This window comes from Cardiocondyla obscurior, linkage group LG04, assembly GCF_019399895.1.
Source record: "Cardiocondyla obscurior isolate alpha-2009 linkage group LG04, Cobs3.1, whole genome shotgun sequence".
Classification (NCBI taxonomy): domain Eukaryota; kingdom Metazoa; phylum Arthropoda; class Insecta; order Hymenoptera; family Formicidae; genus Cardiocondyla; species Cardiocondyla obscurior.
In genome coordinates, this window is record NC_091867.1 from 8388279 (window position 1) to 8410774 (window position 22496).

Below are 22496 nucleotides of genomic sequence, written 5' to 3' on the forward strand. Positions count from 1 at the left end.
GCCGATTGACTTAAGCCCAGGCGATCTTTTGTATTATGGCGGCGTCGAGTGGCTCAATATTTCCGATTTTCTCGGCAAGATAAAGAAGGGTCTCGAGTTGCATGCGATGTGCTTCGTATTTAAGTCGGCCGTTGTGTTCCTGTGCAAGGAAAGATTGAGACAGAAAAAGAAGCTCATGGTCAGTGTCCACATGACCTATTTTTTTTTTATATTGATCTTTGCAACACTTGATACTCAAGAAGTGGTGATTATGCTTTTTTTCAGGGAGTTTCTACGAAGGCTAATTCCAGCGAAGTAGAAATTATCCGTTACCAGGTGTTGATCCCGGTGACGGAAGTACAGGTCAGGGCCAGCTCCGCCAAGGATATGGAGTCTCACTTTTTGTGGGAATTGATTCATCTAAGAAGTCAATTACAAAGGAGATCGGAGAAAGTATACGTGCTTTCCAACAGGTATTTTCTTTTTATTTTCCTAAACTTTCTATCTGAATTAAAATAAATATCAAATTAAACGATCCAATATAAATTTTCTACAAAAATAAATTACTTTTATATATTAAATTTAACAGTAAGGTGAAACGAAATAAAATGTACTGGTTGACCTGTATCCGTAGCAATTATTCGTCGCACTTGACTGCAATCAATTACGCGACACAAATTAGTTTTACTACAGTTATCAATCAAAGTAAAAAATTAACGAGAAATATTGGAAATAAATTGCAGCTAAATGAAATATTATTTTGTTTAATCGATTTTGCCATGTCTTAATCAAATTTCATCTTTTTGCTAACAGATATATTTCGCTATTTTAACGAAAATAAAATTTATATCTATGTGCTATGCTTTTTTTTCTCTAAAAATATATTTGTAATAAATTAGTTAAATATTTCGAATCAAGATATTTATTTAATTTTTAACATCGTTGTTTTGGTGTATAAATGATAAGAGAATTAAGAGGCGGGCAAATGTAACAATTAAGTTTTAAAAAAGGGTTAACGTCGGACATCATTTATTTAGACTGTCGCAAGAACTTGAATATTTAACGCGAAGCACTACTGTGTTTCTTGATTAAATGAGTCGTTCTTTAGCTTCAATTTTTTTTTATAGCACGACGGAATTCCGTAATGCGTTCCTGAAGACGATCCGGCAGATTATCCGCGAGTCGGTGAGGAACATGAGTATACCCTCGACGAAACAGAATCTGAGTCAAGCGCCGATGTCGATGACGCCTCGAATGTCGACCGGTCACGTCGAAAAATTTAACAAGCAGCAGGTCGGCCAAGGCCAAACGCAAAACGGAAATGCCGTGACGGGTACGCTCTCAAAGAAAGCGATGAAGCAGCAGCTGTTGTCCAGTTCGCACAGACGTAAATATAGCCACTCGAAACAGCAAGTGGAGCATGAGAGTTCGGAAGATAAAGATCAGGAGGACGCGCCTGCCCCTCAGCAGCAAACATTTCGCTCCAGGAGCAAAACCATAAGCGACACTTCCGGTAAGGCAAAACTCTCGTTTGGTTAAAAATAGGTCGATTATAATGAGAATTATTATGAGCAAAGTTATTTGTGCTGTTACTTCAGGCGAGATAAAAGTCGAAATGGATTCAGGGACAAAGTCGGAAGGTGAGGAAGACTCGCAAGCTTTTTTAGGCGAAAAAAAGACGAACCTCGGCCGCACACCTAACCATCTGACGCTAAGTACCACATCGACAATTTCGGCGGGAAGTACTGGCAGCCAGGCTAGATTAATTCAGTCTTCCCATCAGCCTGAGAATTATCAACCCATCACCGTCAAAGAACTTGGTAAGTATATTAGTCGCTGATGTTTCTATGTCTGCCGAAACTCACATCAAGACCACCTTATTCTTTAAATATGAATTAAAATTAAAATATATGTATAATTTATTTTTTATTTGCTTAAAAATGTAAGACACTGATTCTCAAAATCAGGTTCGCCGATTTGGAAGCCACGGGAGCTACCCTCCTTGGGAGAGGCCACCACGTTGCCGCGCAAGGGTAAGTCGGCCGGAGAATTTACGGACATGGGCTCGAGCCAAAGCGCTTCCCGAAAGTCACTGATGGAAATCAATAATTGTGCTCAACAACCTAACTTTAATAATCACGTTTAAGTTGAATAATATCGAGGCTGACTCACTATAATAACGTTAAGTTACCACCGCCATTGAACGCGACCGGTACCACGACCACTACTAACATTATCATCGCCACCGATGTCACCCACCCATTACCACGACGATCCGAGTGTAATAACACAGAGATAATTATTCGATTATTATAATAATCGTGATAATGCGCGAGGTACACGCATCCCGCCGCCCACGTGGAAATTTGCGAAGACTGCGCTTTCTCCCTTTGCTCTCTTCCTCATTTCGTCTTCCAGCAGGGAATCCGTATGTGCTTGCATGCGTGCGACGCGGTCGACTGTATTATTTGTACTGGAGCAAGCGAGATGCTCGATCGGGGACTTACTCCTCGCCATGGAAGATCCGATCGGATCTGAGTATTTCTTCTTTCCTCCTTCGTCACGTCTCTTGGCGGTTGACATATTCAAATAGTGAAAAAAAACGCAAAAAAAAAAAAATATTAACGACGTAATATTAAAGTTAAGATAAGGAGTGTGTCATTAAAGTAAGAACGTCAAACTTACGGTAAATAGTTTTGATTTTGACAATCGTAACGCGAACGAAGTCTTAGAGGGTTGAGACCGAGTTTATGCCGGGCAGATCGCTAGCTCTGAAAACGAAATAAATCGTTAACGAATTAATTGATCTAATTCTTCGCGATCGAGCGTAAGACTGGATTGAGACAACAGGGAATTTGAATTTTTAGACGCTTATTGCACTTAATAAATTGTTTAAGTTTGCCCATTTTTACATATATAGCTTCGGTTTTTCTCTTTTTTTATTTATTTTTTATCTTATTGCCAATATTGCAAGATATTGCAGTAATCAGTTTTAATATAAGGCTTATAAAAGTTTTATTAAATATAAGGAATTTTAAAAACTGTGCGTTTAAAGTTAAATAAAACGCAGGTTTTGGTATTCATTTTTATACTCGTATAATTGATTTACAAACTTAAAATAATTTTTTTATATTTGCCAATAATTTGTAACATAAAACGCTTTCTATTCTGCAAAAAAAAAAAAATATATATATATATAAATAAATATAAATATACGTACAGAAAAGGGAGAAACTACGAGGCGAGATTAAATAATCGAGATTGTTAGCGCAACGTGCCTGAGGGATTTAGGAATGATGGGCCGTGTCGTCGCTTCTCGAATGTATAATCTCTATTTAACAGCGTCCATCGGTGTAATTTTAATATCGCCGGGTCACGACATGCAACTCGATTGTCCTTTTGAGGATCGCCGACGATCGAGGCTCCTTCGATCCTGTCAATCCCGTTTTCGCGTGGACGGCGGCGCGGACGATCCGGCGAGATAATCGACTCTGTAAATAATGTAATGATAATTATCGTCACACGTTGTGGTCCACATCGTGTCACAGGATCGCGCGTCACGCGTGAAGCGCGTAGGCGCGCTCGTTACGTTGTTCCCCATTGCTCCGCCACGCTCCCACGACCCACATCCCCTCATTTTTTTATTATTATATGAAACCGTCGTGTGATGCGCGTCACGCCATTGACGATCGCTGAATGACGCGAGGGCTGCAAAAGCAGCGTGAGAGAAACTTATTATAAGATCTGCATAAAAAAATAAAAAATATTAAAAAAAAGAAAGAGGGGAAAAAGGAAGAGGAAACAGAAGTTCTCTCGAAGAAGCTATTCGCGCGCGTAGCGAATAAGACTTAGCGATTAAAAAGAAATCAGTTAAGATATGTTACGCGTGTCTGCGCATACATACACATGTGTGCACACACATGCGTATGTATACGTAGGCGACGAACAGAAAATGTATGTATACATACTATATATATATGGAATATTATGTGGGAGAGAAAGAGAGAAAGGGTAGATTTGTGAATTGCATGAATTATAACGTCGTCCACGGTCCCCATCCCCTACTTCTCCCGAAAAAAAAAAGAAAAAGAAAACGTTCCGCCGCGTGTTAACCTGTTTTCAGGGTCGAGCATCCTCGCCAATATAGCAGACTTTATTTTTAACGTTACTTAAAATACAAAAGAGAGCGATTGAGCGAGTGAAAAAGTCTATACGTGATTGTGAAAAAAAATGAAAAGAAAAAGAAAAATTGAGATAGAGAGTGTGATTGAGTAATGGGTAAGAAGTACTCAAGATCGAAGCTGTGAAGCAAGATGCACCGAGAGACGCATTGAAGATCCGTAATTAAGGAAATGGGGATGAATGGGAGAGAGAGAAAAAGAGCGAAAGTGAGGGATGAGAGCGCACATCCTTTAAAACGTACATATTAAATTTTGGGGACGGCGAAACGGTATTGGCACCGAAACCTTTCACGATAATCCGATACATATACCGAGTTGTTAATGGGTTTTACGATAAACTAAGAATGGTATCGAGGGATAAATACGTGTAAATTAGACGACAGAAAGTATCCACATAGACGTATACCTACAACCAAAAAAAAAAAAAAAAAATATAAATAAAAAAAAAATATATTATACACACACATACACACATGAACACATACGCAAACACTCCTCGACATACAACATGCAAATGTTCAAGCACAATTGGTGGTAGGAGCTAAGGGTGTCCTCGGATATCTTCTCGGCAATATTCTTCAGAAATGTCCCGAGAAACTCTTAAGAACCCAGGATATTCGTCGAGATTCCGAGAACATTCCGAGGACTCTCCGGCGCCTTTCATCACCATCCGTACGCGTACTCGAGGGATGTGGATATCGCGCACACGATAACTTATAATCGATTAGTCCAACCGAACGCGAAGGAAGACGCTCGGAAATTTCGCAGTGGCCGTGTTTCCCGAGTAGGACAATAAAGGGATGAACCGGACGACGCCCGGGGCGCCGGTTCCTTCGATCGAGGAAGCCTCCGATTTTTTGGTATCGTTCTTTTACCCGTGATTCCGCTGCGGGATTAGCACCGATCGGGTTGCTACGATAAACCGGTTAGCAGCACAGGGAATCGTACATTGCGAGCTTAGATCTTCCTCGACGTCAACCCGGCGTTTTAGCGCGACAACGTCTCGGGTCATGCATGTTGACACCGTACTCGCTTCTATGTTAACATTAATACCAATCGCGCCGATACGGTATTGCCCTGTAATTATCAAACGATTTTTCACGGCGTTACTGATAACGGGAATTGATTGGAGTACCATAGGCGCGTATCGTTTAGAAATCGTCTTCGTTCTGCGCTTCAAATTGACGATCGTCTTCCGCTCGCGGGCAAATACGGATTTAATTGCTAACCAACGGGATTTGACATAGCCAAATCGAGTACTGATACACGACGCATACGCACACACTTGATACGTTGCGATTCGCGACGATCCGCGACGATCCGCGATCCTATCGGACGCGCCTCTCGTCAGGTTCCTTTCGTGCTTGCGTACAGGATTTTAATATTATAATACCGAAGCACCACGATATTACAGCATTGTAAGAATAAAATGTTATACTACGTTATATTATAATATTACAACGTTATAAGTTTATATAAAGATGAACGAGAGGAATCGTGCTGTCAATATTGCGCGCGATATCTAGTAAAGAAGAAAGAGGCTCTTGTCATAAAAGAAAACATCGAGCAAACGGAATTTCCAAGGGTTGCACAGCTCGGCGAATTTTTCCACTTAATGCTTTTCAGGGAAGAATGTCGTGTTAATACGTATCCGCGAAATCGCGTCAATTATTAGTATATTTCCGAGGGGTGTAATTATACAAACTATATCGAACGGAATACTTATTGTACAGTGTGCATAGAAACGGCGAGGACGGGGAACGGGTGACGCGTTTGATCCTTTTCCTTTCTCCTTCGTGGCGGGGTTGCGCGAACCCCGTGAATTTTATCCGTAATGTATGTTTTATCGAACGCTGTAATATTGCTTCCATCTCGAGCGCGTTACCACGCATCTAACATGCGTGATTTAAATGAAGATTTCTTACGATTTTATAAACCATCACGGATACCTCGGTGACACGCACGTACTTTTACAAAAGCTGCATTAAGTCGTGAAACTCGTCAGCTTGTGACACCCAATTATTTCTTACGATTTCAAATTGAAATTTTGTTCTTTTCATGTACGTTTTAAATTACAAATCTAATAATGTATTTTTTTTTTTATTGTATACGTTTAGTTTGATCAAGGAAATTTGAACTTGTCGATAAAGAACAAAATTTCTAAACTATTTTCGAGAAATTAAGAATATGAGAATTAAATTACGTCCCTTTACGACGATTAAAATGACAAGAACTCTTTCTTTTTTTTTTTCTTACACTTGAAATCGAGTATGTCGTTACGGACCCTGCTATCCTATGCAAAAGTGAGCCTTACAGAAGACAGAAATATCAGTAAAAATTGAACTGTAAAATCGTGACGCTTTACAATTAATTTATTTTGATAGAAAAATTTCTTTGACGAGACACACGTTCTTCGGAAAAAAAACAAGCCGGATTCTCTTCGAAACAAATGTCTGGGAAAATATGTGATGAACGTAGTGCCAAAATTGTCTTATAGCAATAATTAGTAGGATTAATATCAGACTGACTTTATAGTGTTCAAGCGCGAGAGTTCGTCGAAAGGTGAAAATTTAATGGAGACTTGTCGTAATTAATGAACGTCACTTTGACGATTGGTAATCGGTGGTCTTCAATTTAGCTGACTAAAAAATCATGCCTAACATCAAAAGAGAACATAAAATTTTCGACAGTAACTGTTCTTCTATAAGAACACTATCTCGATTCGAACAAACAAAAATTTGTGTAAAAACTTAACGCATCAAAAGAAAGATAACATTATTATCTCAAGATTTGAGTAATTCTGTGATTTTGCAGTTCGATTTTTCTGAACGATTACTTGCGATAAGCGGTGCATTAATGCCGAAAAACAAAGTTGTTATTAATTTTTGCCCATACAAATTATTCGAAAGTCGCTGCCTAAAGTTTAAGATAATGGAAATTTCACTTTAAAATAATTTCCTTGTATTTAACACAGAAGAATTTACTTTTCTCTGTATTTTAATTTAATTTAGTCATTAGAAAAAAGGGGGGAAAAAAAATTAAGGCAGTCAAGTTTTAATGGTACTATTTGACTTTTTCTTATCGATATTGTTCAAGTGCTCGTTGTATCAAGAAACTGGGATAGCAGGAATTAAAGATACGAACAGATACACGTAGCACATGCACACACGTACAAGTTACATACGAGACACGTACAGGAAACAGCAACACAAAATATATTTAATAAGGCATCGGTTAAGACAGCGAAAAAAAAAAAAAATAAGATACCTACTTACTAATTACTATAGGCGAGAACATACGTGCAGATTTAAGGGAAAAAAAAAGAAAAAAAAAGAAAAAAAAACAATTTACAGAGGACTTCTGTTGCTCGAATTATTGCATTGTCTACTATATATAAATTTTATTGTATAAATTTTGTCGAGAGAGGCACGCCTCCGAGCGAGAGTCGATGTTTCTTTTTCTCCTCGACCCCCGTGTTCTTCCCGTTGGAGGATCTACGAGGACATTCGAGAGAAAGAGGCTGAGGAAAGTGCGCGACCCACCGAGGAGTCACCTTTTTCGCACGGCTTGGTTTCTTAATTTTTTTTTATCATAATTATCGTGATATCGTGAGGATACCGCTGCTCCATAGGCAACAAGTTTCATGAACCTACGAAGCTTTTCCGTGTAGAGTCTCGCGAAGAACAATCTTGGACGTCTATCACAGATGGCTTGCGATAAAAGCGAAATCGATTTATCATTATCCCGACGTGAACGCTGTATCTCTGATAAATATAAAGTCCATTGCGCAGCTGTGTAAACAATGTAGTAAGCACGATTGTCTGCCGTGCATGTTCGAAACGAGCTGCTTTCTTCGTGTCTAACGTACGCACACAGATGATGAAAAGCATTCAGCCGCCGCCACCTTATCGTCGCCCAGGTGTCTTCTAATCGGAGTTAATCGAGCTTAAGATATTTTATCTTCCTAAGAAATCTTAAGAAATCTCATTACGAGTTTGAAAACACGGCATTACCAAAGGTTGAGGGTTTATTCAACCACAGCTGTTCGCAGAGATACGCGAAAATGACTTTACGCTTTGTATTCTTTCTAAAAATTATTTGCTTTATATTATCGTTTGTAGAATTATGGAAGCTCCACGTATGCATTAATATTGGAATAATATAAGAAAAAGAATGAAGAAACGCAGACGATATTACGGTTCGTTAACTTTTAAGAATTTTTTTTTCTTTTAATTAATATAAAAGTGTACATCGAAGGCGGTTAATTGAATAATTATCTTAAAAATTACGCTGTCAAGTAGCTCGACTTTCGTAAAACGCTGCCAGAAATTTCTTGGACTATTCATTGAATATATTCGCATAAAAATGCGAAAAGGGTTGAACGAATTATCGGCTGCTCGCGATTTCCGCCGGATCCTCACATTTGCGCACTTTCCTCGGCGACGAGTTAGGAGGAAATAAATAAATTAAAAAAAAAAAAAAAAAAAAATCGAACAGGGTCGAGACGTTCTAGCTCGGAGACGTATCCGAATAGTTGGCCTAGTATCGAGTTTCATACTTTTTGCTCCCCCTCCCCCTCCCCAGCCCCGGGTACGCAGTGGATCGAACGATTGATCGTCTATTGTATGATTATTGACATTCTTCCAGAAATTTTATTGATAGATATATATAAACTTTATCGCTACCGTTGAACATAGTAATATTTGGGGGTATATATGATTAGGGCGACACCTTGGGTGTTTATTGGGGGTACCGAGAATACTATATTGAGGGTGAAAGAAAACGAAAAAGAAAGAGAAGGAGAGAGAGAGAGAGAAAAATTATGAGAACATAAGGGGTGAGAGAGAAGTCTGAAAGGAAAGTGCGGGGGAAATTGGTAGGATTATTATACATATAAATATATAGGATATATAAGAGAGAAAAGAGGTGACGTCAGGGGGCACAGTCGAGGGAAAGGACGGGGGCGGGTGATAACGAAACGAAGACGAAGTAGCGATGTAACGGTGTAATGAGTCTTTCCAGGGGAAACGAGATAAGAAGGAACCGGTGAATATATTACAGAGACTTAGTCTCCTTCTTGGGTTGAACATAACGCGAGATGAAGCGGCGAGAACCAAGAATGAGATTAAACGTTACAGTGTGCACGAGCAGAAATATGTATATGGTACGCGCGAGAGATAGAGAGAGTATAAAAATGAACCCTTTACGTTTTCTCAACTCGTTACGTAAACGGTACGTTAGAACTGGGATATATTATGATTACGATGATTGCTATATTCGTTGTTATTGTTCCTCGGTTGTATACGGAGACGTTTAAGAGTGATCCATTTGTACAATCATTGAGTCATTAAAATATGATTATTCATTATGGAAGCCCTGCCTTTTCCCTTCTCTTTTTATCTCCGCCACCGTCGAGCACTGCTAACTAATCTGGTTCTATTTTTTTATCATATCGCAGTGGAGTTATCGGATTGATTACATTCTTAATTAATTGCTATGCAATTCATTGGTGTTTTATTCAGTAAAAATTTATAATATATTCTGTAGTGAGCGCATTTTAAGAGCCGTTGCAAATGATGTTGGTATTTATTAAGAATCGATTTTTCGATAAGTATCACTTCTTAAAATTGAAATATAAAAATACAGTATCAAGATTAAAAAATAAAAAAAAAATTATTAAGGACTGCGTTCGTCGCTTTTCTTTACATTTTGCTTTTTAAAAGCATTTTTTTAAGTTAACGCGGAAAGCTTTTATCATTTTGTTTCACGAGATACAATGTAGAGACAATGAGATAGATATCGATAACTCACAGGTGTTTGATACTTCTGATTGGGTTAAGTAATTAATAAGTATCGCAGATGAAACAATGTAAGTAAAATACTTGAGCTCTGGGTACTCGAATTATTCTCTAAATTTCTCCCTTTGAGTTTAATTAATTTACTCACTTTGTGAATGCATGAATTAATTAATTAACGCCTGATTCAATCTCGATTGAACAATTGAGAAGATCAATTCTTATGCGTCTATTGATTGCGTTACGTTCCATCATCGATAACAAATTGGAACTCTTGCCGGCGGTGATAAGCTACCGGGTGGATTGATAAACGCAATTCGATATGATGATGTGCCGGCCGTTTGAAACAGTTGTCCGTTCAATGCGGGGAGAGAAATATCAATGGATATTTCGACAGTCTCGCAAATCGCGGCGGCGCTTATATTGTAACGGGAGTAATAAGCTGTCTGATATTCAAATGAGTAAGGTGTCGGACAATTAACGCGCGGAGAGATTTATTGTGTGAACGTGGAAATGGACGGCAGCGCGAAATGAAAATTTGCACCAATAACTACCGAATTACCGTAGGGTGATATTTGTCGCGTTAATCTCCCTTGCGAGTGATTTGTCGCCGCGATAACGACTACGTCTTGAAGCTGCGAGTCCAGTTCTCGCTTCAAGACATTAATTATTAATTATCAATTAATCATCGGGACACAGGAATCGAGCTGTTCAGAGACATCCTCTTGTGTAAATCCCTCGATTAATAGTTTCCTGCAATTATGACGCGGTTTAAAGCGCTCAGTCTTCTCTTCGCGCTGTGCTTCGTCTTGGTATCGGCAGATGAATACGAATGTTCGTGGCACGGTCAATGTGGAATGGGGGTTCTATTGCCGCGAATGTGTGTGGCAAAGAATATCACCGCCCAGCCGATCACGGATGCAACGGCCAAGGTTCTCTTGCGAAAGAGATGTCCACACTTCTTCGACGATATATCAGAGAATGGTTTGTACGCACATTTTTAATCGAAACTTTAAAACCTTATGCTGAAAAGTCCGTTTCTCTTATCGCGTAATTAATAATAAAAAGAAAAAAAAATGCCAAAAAAGATTTTTACTTTTGAGGGTTTATTTTACACGTACTTATGCAACTAAAATATATTCCATTTTTTTTGTAGAGTCACCGATAACGTGCTGCGACAGCGAACAGATCGTTACAATGGATCAGAGTATGAATCTGGCGGAAAATATTTTTGGCAGGTGTCCGACTTGCGTAAGAAATGTGTATCGCTTTATTTGCGAGATGACCTGCAGCCCCGAGCAGGGTCGATTCGTGAAGGTGACCAAGTCGGAAGAAGAAAACGGCCTCGAGTTTGTCACCGAATCTGAGGTAATTTAACAGTTTTAGCTCTCACGAAATTTGTTTTAATTATCTCAAAGATGAAACAGCAATACAATTTAAATTGCCAATTGTATTTCAGATTCATGTCACGGAATCATTCATAAATGGAACGTACGATTCTTGCAAAAACGTTATCAATCCTACTAGCGGAAGCTTGGGCATGGATTTGGCTTGCGGCTCCCACGGAGCCAGCAGATGTTCTCCAAAATTGTAAGTAAGCGTGACAATGCGCGCATACGATTGCTGAAACAATAAATAAGGGAACCACAAACAATATGATATATTGTGCGATTTTTTTAAGATGGTACGAGTACATGGGCGATGCCTCGGCAAACTTGTTCGTCCCGTTCCAAATGACATACGTCTACGACAAAGCTGATGAATGGGGTGAGGAGCCGTGGAATTTTACGACCACAGAGTGCCATGAAGCTTACGACGTAAGTACAAGAAAAAAAAATGTTTTTTATTTCTTACATAAAATAAAATTTATAATTAAATTTTTTGCTTTGCTAGAACGCGTCCAAGGCCTGCAGTTGCGTCGACTGTCCCACTGCATGTCCTTCCACGAAAATAGAAATTAAACCAGAAGATACGTTCATGATTGGTGAATTTAACGGATACGGGGTCGTAGCGGCTATAGTTGTTGTTTTAATCACGATTATAGTAGGTGGCACGTACACCTTGCTGAGAAAATGTAGAAAAGGTACAAATAACAGAAGAGTTAATTCTTAATTAATTTTAGATGTAAAAAAAAAAACTTTCTTTGTTTAATATTTAAAACTTTTTCAAGCATTTCTTAAAAATTTTTTTGCTTTTTTAGGTTCTCTCAAAGCGTCGACAAAAGAGACAAAACAAAACTGGAGGCAAAGCTACCAAAAAGTCTTTGAGGTAGTCTTTGCTGCGTGGGGAAGAGGTAGTTATCGTCTTCGAGTGTATTTTGTATGAGGTATAACGTTTTGCTATGATCTAATAATATTAACGATTATGTGATATTCAACAGCGTTCACCAAGTATCCTATTATCACTCTGTTCGCGCTGTCATACGTCGTTCTTGGCCTGAGTTATGGAATCAACTACATTTTGGTGACGGTAAATCCTATCGAAATTTGGGCAGCACCAAACAGCAGATCGAGAATAGAAAAGGATTATTACGACAATCGATTTCAGCCGTTTTATCGAACCGAACAGATCTTCATAAAATCGGTCGATCTCGATACGGTAAAATACTTATTGCGACAACAATTAGTAGCTGTAGCATTTTTTAATTCGAATAAAATCTCTGATATTATCAGATTATATTATATTTTTAACGTAAACATTTTTTCACGTATGTCAACAGATAAGCCATAACACCTCGATCGGAGTTATGGAATTTGGACCAGTATTTAACAAGGAGTTCTTGTTAGAAGTATATGATCTGCAACAGCAAGTTCTTCAAGTATGCCGACGAAATTAAAAGACTGTTGTTTAACGTGCCAGGTGAAATACAGATTTAATTAATATTTTTCATGTTTACAGTTGGGTCAAGAATCCGACGAGGGATTGGAAAAAATTTGCTATGCTCCGGTGCAGAACGAATTTAGTGGGCCAGTTACTCTAGACCTCTGCACTGTGCAAAGTGTATGGGGATATTTTCAAAATAGCATTGAGATTTTTAATGAAACAAAGAATGAGGAATATGAGATCAATTATCTGGATCATTTGTACAAATGTATGCAGTAAGTAATGATTAATTTATACATTTATTTGTCCGATAAATTATTCAATAATAGCGTTCTTTGTAAAAACAATAATGACAATATTTATTTGTTTAATAAAAATAATTTAGAAAATTCTATCCTACTTAATTCTTAATAAAAAAAAAATTGTTTTTCAGAAACTCTTTTAATCCAGAGTGCTTAGCGCCGTACAAGGGACCTATAATACCTGCCATAGCAATTGGAGGCTTTCTGAGAGAAGGCGAATTCAAATATGATTCCTCGGATTACATTAAATCGACCGCATTAATTTTAACATTTCTAGTAAAAAATTCGGTTAATGAAAAGGACCTCGCACCAGTCATCAAATGGGAACAACGGTATGTAAAAAAAAAAAAATAATAATCCTATCTTAAAAAGTTAGTGCGTTACGCATGTTTTTTTTTTTTAATTTAGTAAAACATTTTTTAAAAAATAAAAATAAAATTATATTAAAAAATAGCGCGCGTGCATAATTTGTTCTAGTAATCATAAAAATGAGACATGAGACAATTTAAATCCCTTAATTATTGTAAATTTTAGTTTCCTCGATTTCATGGAAAAGTGGAACAAAAACGATCGACCTGAATTTATGGACGTCGCATGGTCCACTGAAAAATCGATAGAAGACGAACTAGAGAGAACGTCCCAAGCAGAGATAATAACGATGGTGATTAGTTACCTTGTCATGTTCCTTTACGTCGCCCTTGCTCTTGGCAAAATCAGGGCTTCCGTTGTTGGCTGTTTCGTAAGTTCTTTATTTTATCTACTATCAATATTACAAAAGTTATGAAACACATAAATGTATAATGCAAAACGCTTCAATCGTAATTTCTTAATTTAGACCGAAAGCAGAATCGTACTGAGCGTTGGTGGGATTATTATAGTTATAGCATCGGTCGCTTGTTCCCTCGGTATCTTTGGCTACATTGGTGTACCAACCACCTTGCTCACAATCGAGGTATCGTAATTAATTTTAAAACTTACATAATTGACAACAAACGTTCTTTACAAAACGATTTAATTGTAAATTATTATTCAGGTGATTCCTTTCTTAGTACTGGCAGTCGGAGTTGACAACATTTTTATCTTAGTACAAAATCATCAAAGAAATCCTAGAAACATTGACGAAACAATTCCTGAGCATATCGGCAGGATTTTAGCCGCAGTCGGACCCTCGATGCTGCTTACCAGCACGTCCGAATGTTTCTGCTTCCTGATTGGTACGTAAATAAAATATATAAATTATTTGTGAGTGTTAAAATTAAAATTAAAATTAAAATTTCAGGAGCATTTTCTTCAATGCCAGCGGTCAACACTTTCGCAATGTATGCTTCGGTATCAATTTTAATTAATTTTTTTCTTCAAATAACGGCCTTCATCGCTTTATTATCTCTCGATTCTCGAAGAGCTGAGGTAAATTAAAAATCTTTATCGCAATTTTTGTAAAAATTTTAATTTTTCTAGTCAATTAATATTTTATTCAAAGCTAGACTTGCCTTTATTTTTAACATAAATAATTTTTTTTTTAGAATAATCGCCTGGACGTTTTATGTTGCGTTTCCACTGAGAATTATTCAAACGATGACGAACGCAAGGGTATCGTTCACACAATTTTTGATCGCACCTACACGCCGTTTCTGATGAAGACACCGGTCAGAATGGTCGTTATAGTGGTCTTCGTCGCCGTTCTCACTACTCATATCATAGTATTTCCTCAAATCGAAATTGGAATGGACCAGAAGCTCTCGATGCCCGAAGACTCTTACGTTCTTAAATACTTTCAAGTAAAGATAAATTAATTAATTAAAAAATTAACTAAAATTAAAAAAATCAAACAATGTAAATTGTTTTGTTATTGTTACAATTCTCAACGTTACTTATAACTTTCATAACTAATATATTTTTAGTACATGGAAGATTATTTGTCAATGGGTCCACCCGTGTATTTCGTTGTAACAGAAGGCCTGAATTATAGCAAGAGTGAGGTACAAAATCTGATATGTGGCGGTCAAGGATGTAATACGGATTCCTTGTACACGAAGATATATACGGCTGCTAATGAATCTTCCATGTTCGTATCTTTCAATTCAAAATGTTTAATTAAAGATAGTTGCAGAAAAGATTTTTTTTTAATGTTATACACATAGAAAAAACTTTGTCTATTAACTTTGTCTATTAATTGTAGGTCCTACTTGTCTAGAGCAGCCTCATCATGGATAGACGATTATTTCGACTGGTCGACTATTATTGGCTGTTGCAGATATTTTGAGACCAATGATTCTTTTTGTCCGCACAGCAATGGTATTGACTTCAAATAACATTATCATTGTCGTGAAAGTTTCATATACATAATTAATTAATTTACAGAGTATTGTAAGCCATGCGATATCGTCATCGACAAGGATACTTCTCGTCCTGACGAGACAAGTTTTAGAAAATATGTTCCTTATTTTGCGAATGATGTTCCAGATCCAAAGTGTGCCAAAGCTGGTAAAGCCAGTTATTTCGACGTAAGTCAACATTATTTGAAAGTTTTTTTTAGCGTTTTAATGAATTATTAAATATGTATATAATCTTTATTACGCAAAAGAATCCTTTTTTTTTCTATTTCCAAAACGTAGCAATAAGAATTTAAATTTAAAAAAATTAGACCTGCAGTAATCAAATTTCTTGCTTGAACAGGGAATGAATTTTTATTATGACGAATTCAGTCTGACCGATGTAAACGATACGTATTTCATGGGCTATCATACGCCTTTAAAAAAGTCATCCGACTGGTATGAAGCTCTGCGAGCTGCCAGGATAATATCGGAAAATATCACAAACACTATCAACGAAGCTAACGTAACTGATTACAAAATTACAGTCTTTCCATATAGGTAAGTAATAAATATTAAATTTAATAAAATTACATATCTTTAAAAACAAATATCTAATCTTAAAAAATAAATAAGCTCGCGAAATAAACTATTTATTTTTTATTTCGGTAATTTTAATGCTATTAATAGTTATTAATTACTGAAAAATTGTTCGTTGCGTGTTTCAGTGTATTCTACGTGTTTTATGAGCAATATTTAACCATCTGGCAAGAAACTTTGACGTCAATAGGCTTGTCTCTCGCCGTGATTTTCGTGGTGACGTTACTTCTCACAGGATTATCATTATTCTCTGCAGTGATAGTTGTCTTCACCGTCTTGATGATAATAATTGATATAGCTGGTCTAATGTACTGGTGGAACGTTAGTTTAAATGCAGTTTCTCTCGTAAATTTAGTTATGGTACGTATAAGTAGTAAATCATTGGGTAATAAATTTATTGTACTGTTACACGCTAAAGTATAAATTCTTGTAGGCGGCTGGTATTTCCGTCGAATTCTGTAGCCATATAGTACACTCCTATATCACTTCAGTAGCAATGACGAGAGTTGGTAAAGCATCGGAAGCCCTTTCTGTCATGGGAAGTTCTGTAAGTTTAATTAAAATTGAGAAGCCTAAACGGTAACTAATTTAAATATATTCAAAAAATTTCTTGACGTTTGAATGAGTAAAATATCAAATTTATACATACATCTACTTCATATTTTTGTCGCTATTTTCTAGGTTTTCTCTGGGATTACTTTGACGAAGTTTGTTGGAATTGCGGTGTTAGCATTCGCTAAGTCGCAAATTTTCCGAGTTTTTTACTTCAGAATGTATTTGGGGATCGTTCTATTCGGGGCGGCGCACGGTCTAATATTCTTACCAGTATTATTAAGCTTTATAGGTGAGTGACGCACGATCGTTAAAAATAAAAATTTTATGTTGCGGCATATTAATATAATTAATTATTACAGGGCCTGTATAGGAATAATTACAAAGCGTAAGAAAGACCAACACAGCAATGGAAATTATTCCACGTCACTTTTTTATTTAGAGGTTATTAGTTAAATTAACGCGTAAATTATTTCAAACATGTCTCTATGAAATTTTAATTAGTATGTGTATTAGACTGAATAATTAATATGTCACGATCATCATGTATATAATCACACATACTATAGTCAAATTGAAGTGTAATCTTTCATCGAATGTTTTGCATTTGTACATTAAATATTTTTTTGCGAAAATATCCTATTCCTTTCTTCCTTACTTGAAATACAGAAAAATATATCATTTAAAATCATTGTATTGGGAAAGAAAATTATTCAAAAGACATCAATCTTGATCTGGCATCTTTATTAAACATGAGTACATCCATTTGTATGTCTGGATTACAATTTCTTGTTCATATTTTGATGCAAATAAATTTTTAATATTCTGAAAAGTAGTATTATAGATATATTTACGTAGATATGAACTTGAAGCAGGGATTTTAAACAAAATTTAAAAAAAGTAATTAATACTATTTCAATACTACTGGTTCTATTCAGTTACGACTATTGAACTGTTCTGTAGATTTTCAGAATGCGCCTCCACGAAGTCGTAAAACTAAGTGAAGCGTAGATTCCTTTTGAATGTTATAATCCGAAAGAGTTCTGCCATCTTCCAGCTGTTTGCCGGCGAAAATTAAACGCTGTTGATCCGGAGGAATTCCCTCTTTGTCTTGGATTTTGGCCTTCACATTTTCGATAGTGTCGGAAGCTTCGACTTCGAGGGTGATGGTTTTACCGGTAAGAGTTTTTACAAAAATTTGCATTCCTCCACGAAGACGCAAAACCAGATGAAGCGTGGATTCTTTTTGGATGTTGTAGTCCGAAAGAGTTCTGCCATCTTCCAGCTGTTTGCCGGCGAAAATTAAACGCTGTTGATCCGGAGGAATTCCCTCTTTGTCTTGGATTTTGGCCTTCACATTTTCGATAGTGTCGGAAGCTTCGACTTCGAGGGTTATGGTTTTACCGGTAAGAGTTTTCACAAAAATTTGCATGCCTCCACGAAGACGCAAAACCAAATGAAGTGTAGATTCCTTCTGGATGTTGTAATCGGACAAAGTTCTGCCGTCTTCCAGTTGTTTGCCAGCGAAGATTAAACGCTGTTGATCTGGAGGGATCCCCTCTTTGTCTTGAATTTTGGCCTTCACATTTTCGATAGTGTCGGAAGCTTCGACTTCGAGGGTTATGGTTTTACCGGTAAGAGTTTTCACAAAAATTTGCATTCCTCCACGAAGACGCAAAACCAGATGAAGCGTAGATTCCTTTTGGATGTTATAATCAGAAAGAGTTCTGCCATCTTCGAGCTGTTTGCCGGCGAAGATTAAACGCTGTTGATCCGGAGGGATTCCCTCTTTGTCTTGGATTTTGGCCTTCACATTTTCGATGGTATCAGAAGCTTCGACTTCGAGGGTTATGGTTTTACCGGTAAGAGTTTTCACAAAAATTTGCATGCCTCCACGAAGACGCAAAACCAAATGAAGTGTAGATTCCTTCTGGATGTTGTAATCGGACAAAGTTCTGCCGTCTTCTAGTTGTTTGCCAGCGAAGATTAAACGCTGTTGATCTGGAGGGATCCCTTCTTTGTCTTGGATTTTGGCCTTCACATTTTCGATGGTGTCGGAAGCTTCAACCTCGAGGGTGATGGTTTTCCCGGTCAGAGTTTTCACAAAGATTTGCATGATTATGGATCTATAAATCTGTAATAGGTAAAAGAAAAAATTCTCTTTTTTACATAATGTAATATATTTTATTAAATATAACAGGTTTTTGTACAAAATGCATTTTAATCATCGAATTCTGACTCTGACTTGTTTAACATTACTTAGAATTCGTCGAGACGTTTTGGATTACAAAGAAATGAGGACAAAGGAATCTATATTCTGTTTGTAACGTATCCGCAAACATATGACGCTTTCATTTGTTCGATAACGTCACAAAAGACAAAATGACGCGATTGCGTTTCTTGGCGTTTTACTTAACATTAAATGCGACTAAAAAAAAAAGTTAAAAGTCACATTGTACAGAAACGAAGTCCAAGGATCGCAGCTACAAACCTAATATTTAACGTGCATCGATCGTACAAGGATAATTTAACAAAATGGAGTCGAGGAAATGGACTTTGCGTCAACGAGAAGCAGGATATCTCAGACGAAGCGACGACGTATTTTTGTTGCAGAACAATCAATTACCGATCGCTTACCTGAAGTCGAATAGATCTGCACTTGCTAACTCGCGATTATTTGCAGATGAAGCTTCGATGCCTTCGACAAAAAATGCACAGAGGACGAGATGACCGTTCACGGACCTCACAACTATACGAAAGGCACGAGTAAATTATTCACTCGAAGTACCACTAGTACTAGAACGCCTCGATCTCGCGACTCAAGGCGCTGCGGACTGCGGAAAAAACAGGATTTAGGAGGACTTTCAACGCATGCGTCGCCAAGAGACGAGCTGAATACAGCCCCTAGTCACTCTTGCTTGCCTGGTAATTTTAAATATACGCAAAACGTATAATTTTAATTTTGTTTTATTTCTTGCATTTAAATTATATTTTCTATTATATTACTTTTATTTTTCCCTTAACGATTAAAGAAATCAAAATGTCTTTCTGACGAAACAAATAATCAAATATTTATGTAACTTAAAGATTCCTTACAGCAGTGATATCACTTTATGACTAAGAAAATATTGCATATAACAGTTATTATTGGATTTTATTACGTACAATTTGCCTTCAAAATATATGTTTAATATTATGTCAGTAGTAACATCACAAAGACAGAGAAGATTTCTTAAAGTTTGCTCTAATAAATTTGTAAGAATTTTTTTTTTTTTTTATACATGTAATATGATGTATTTATAATCTACTTCTTAAAAGAAATTCTCGTGAGAGATTTCGTTAGAAGGTATGTCAATATTACTTAATAAACTATGACAGTTTATCATCTAAGAAAGAGATTTTTGCCACAAGTGACGTATTAGTGACGATTGATAAACACAGAAATTCTAAAACAATATTCAAAATCAGTCCTGACTGATTTCATAATAAAAATCAGAAATATTACAAAGATTCAAAGTTTTAAAGCGAAGAATTGCAAATATAAATTTATGTATGTGTATGTGCGAATAATCTAATAACCATCTTCGTCATCTTCGTCCATAGCGAAGTCGCTACCTACTCCAGAATCCGGTACATAAAGAGGGCTGCAAAATAAAGTAATTAAATCGCATTACAAGGTTAAAGAAATAAGATATATTCTCTTGTTTTCAAACCTACTTTATCGCTCTGCACGTGAAAAATACGATGCGCTTTAGCTTTTTATTGTAGAAGAAATAATTAAAAGACCACAAGCATCCATCTTCCCCGAAAGGGTCTGATGCAAAGTCCGGATTGTAACTGCAAAAAAAAAATGTTTGCTCAGTTATATAGTTCCTGTTTTTTTTTCAGTTAAAAATAAGACGAAGAATTAAATGTTTACCTGTAAATATCACATCCGTGCAACGATATCTCTTTGTCAACGGCCGCCCAAAGAGCGGAACGTAATGAACGATAATGATCACCCGCAGTGGCGTTGAGATTACCGTCCACTGCATTCATTACCCATTGTAAACTTGGCTCTTTGCTGAATTCGTGACTCTTAGCGTCTGAGAAATCGTAATCCGGATTAAAGGTTGAATTCAATGTGGCGATCAAATAAAATAATGTTTTCCTGCTGATTGTGTCACAGAGCGGTCCTTCTTCATCTCCGGAAATGCTACGACTGTACAAAAAAAAAAAAAAAAAAAAAACGTTAAAGATATTATCAATTCATGACAAATAACGAAATCTTATCTAAAAAATTAAACGCAATCGGCGTGAGATAGCTAACATTAAATCAATATTTTTGGGAGTACGAATCAATGAACAAATGTCTCCAAAAATAGACACCTCAAGCATCCCTGAGCTGGAGACGTTCCCAACGATGTCTGTGGTGGTGATAAAGCTTGCAGGTCATGTGGTGTACCTCCCTGCTCCGCGTTATATCGTTTATACAGCTGCTTGTCATTGGCTGTCATTTTGCAAGAGTAACTCTCGATTCTGCAAGAATAAGGAAAATGTATCGTGTAAACAATAACGTGACAGTGCAAGATAAGTATGTAGACTCGATTCAAGATTAAAGAGGACCACTTGGCGCTACCTTCCGATTATCTTGCTGTCTCCAGTTTGAATGGACAAGGCACTATTTATAGCTTCCAAGTGTGTATTCTCCAGAAGCTTCATCCTGGATAACGGAGGTCTTCCAGACTACACGAGGAAACTGTGGTTTCTGCCTTGAAGAGCTGGAAAGTGTTGCTGCGTCGGTACCTCCTTAGCCGGGCCTACCCGACTTACAGCATTGACATCTTGCGACCCTGTCACAAGTCCTTTGTTGCTCGCTGTTCAGGCGGCTCCTAGATACGTTCAGATTGTCGACGGCCAGGCCGCTCAGTACAAGCGAAACGTTAGGAAGCTTCTTTGACTTCTTGGACTTATCGGGTCGCAGGGCATCTCTTTTATGTGTATGAAGATTCCTTTCCTTTTCGAGTGTACAAGATTAATTGTCGACGTAGTGGTCTTCCCGGTTTCCTTGCTGTACTTGCACATTACAGATAGCTAATTAAGGATTTGGAAGGAGGGGGAGGTGATCGGGTTCCAGAGCGAGCTTGGTGAGCGTGAGATCAAGGCCCTCCACTCCCCGAAGAGTCGCAAGTACTTGTCCTACGTTACGCTGCTACTCGGATGGCGCCGAGTGAAGGAAAGAGACGGACACACGGGATGCGTGCGAATGAGAGAGGGAGAAAGACACAGAGCAATGACGCGACGCGACGCGACGCGACGCAACAAATCGCCTGATAAACAAAGGTGCGCTTGCCTTCTCTTATGACGAAACCGCGGGATCGCGGGATCCTAGCTTTCTGGAATTGAAATTGGTGTCTCTTCGGCGAAAGCCGCGCAAAAAGGGAACGAACAAACGCGCACACACAGGCAGGCACACACACACACGCGCGCGCCGAATGCGCAGCGGACCAGGACGATTTCTCAGGATGCTCCTGGACTGACAGGAGATGTCAAATCTCAGCCTCGAGAGCTTGTTCGCCTCTCACGCGGAGAGAAAAATCGGCAGAGAGACGTATATGTATGTGTATACGCGATATATTCCAAAACACTGGTTTACGCGTAGCGTCCGCTAGTGACGATAACAATCCATAATCACGAACATTGTGGTTTCACTCCCGAGTCGCGGTGTCACGGTCACTTTCGAAATCGATGGGGATCGCCTCCTTTTGCCTCGAAGCGCGATGGCACTTGTCAAACTCGGCCCGATAATTTCGACCTTCTCTGCGCGCGAGCACGGTCAGTTTACCAACTCCAATTGCGACTCGATGTCAGCTCGCGGCACATACGTACTTACATATACATCCATACAACGCTTATACGCCGTCTGTACGATGGTGTGTGCTTGCGCATGTACGTACGTGACAGAAATAACAA

At 37.8% G+C, this 22496-nt stretch overlaps 4 protein-coding genes across 12 annotated transcripts in view; 2 read left to right on the forward strand and 2 right to left on the reverse strand.

Moving 5' to 3' along the window:
• Sif (still life) overlaps positions 1-7422 on the forward strand; it is a 34806-nt gene extending 27384 nt beyond the window's left edge. For all 9 annotated transcript variants that reach the window (XM_070655535.1, XM_070655537.1, XM_070655544.1 and 6 more), the window contains 5 exons: positions 2-178; positions 265-452; positions 1107-1492; positions 1578-1799; positions 1947-7422. In XM_070655535.1, the coding sequence (XP_070511636.1) occupies positions 2-178; positions 265-452; positions 1107-1492; positions 1578-1799; positions 1947-2125 (1152 nt within the window). In that variant the 3' untranslated portion in view covers positions 2126-7422. The remainder of the gene's footprint in view (position 1; positions 179-264; positions 453-1106; positions 1493-1577; positions 1800-1946) is intronic.
• A 2241-nt stretch (positions 7423-9663) lies between these two features.
• On the forward strand, positions 9664-17179 carry LOC139101991 (NPC intracellular cholesterol transporter 1 homolog 1b). Its single transcript, XM_070655554.1, has 23 exons — positions 9664-10939; positions 11112-11323; positions 11415-11545; positions 11637-11772; positions 11849-12038; positions 12156-12248; positions 12336-12553; positions 12675-12773; positions 12854-13053; positions 13212-13412; positions 13615-13819; positions 13916-14032; positions 14114-14294; positions 14360-14487; positions 14604-14858; positions 14982-15145; positions 15260-15375; positions 15442-15584; positions 15757-15953; positions 16121-16352; positions 16426-16539; positions 16674-16836; positions 16907-17179. Exons 1-23 carry the CDS (start codon positions 10717-10719, stop codon positions 16915-16917), a joined length of 3729 nt encoding a protein of 1242 aa, XP_070511655.1. The 5' UTR covers positions 9664-10716; the 3' UTR covers positions 16918-17179.
• Positions 17180-17271: 92 nt separating this feature from the next.
• Positions 17272-19435, reverse strand: LOC139102027 (polyubiquitin). The gene is made up of 2 exons (XM_070655642.1): positions 19182-19435; positions 17272-18678 (listed from the first exon to the last, which is right to left on the reverse strand). The coding sequence occupies exon 2, from the start codon at positions 18658-18660 to the stop codon at positions 17512-17514; it is 1149 nt and encodes a 382-aa protein (XP_070511743.1). The 5' UTR covers positions 18661-18678; positions 19182-19435; the 3' UTR covers positions 17272-17511.
• Positions 19436-19679: 244 nt separating this feature from the next.
• Maf1 (repressor of RNA polymerase III transcription Maf1) lies at positions 19680-22441 on the reverse strand. The gene is made up of 5 exons (XM_070655671.1): positions 21163-22441; positions 20913-21062; positions 20464-20745; positions 20262-20381; positions 19680-20188 (listed from the first exon to the last, which is right to left on the reverse strand). The coding sequence occupies exons 1-5, from the start codon at positions 21243-21245 to the stop codon at positions 20116-20118; spliced, it is 708 nt and encodes a 235-aa protein (XP_070511772.1). The 5' UTR covers positions 21246-22441; the 3' UTR covers positions 19680-20115.
• Positions 22442-22496: the final 55 nt, after the last annotated feature.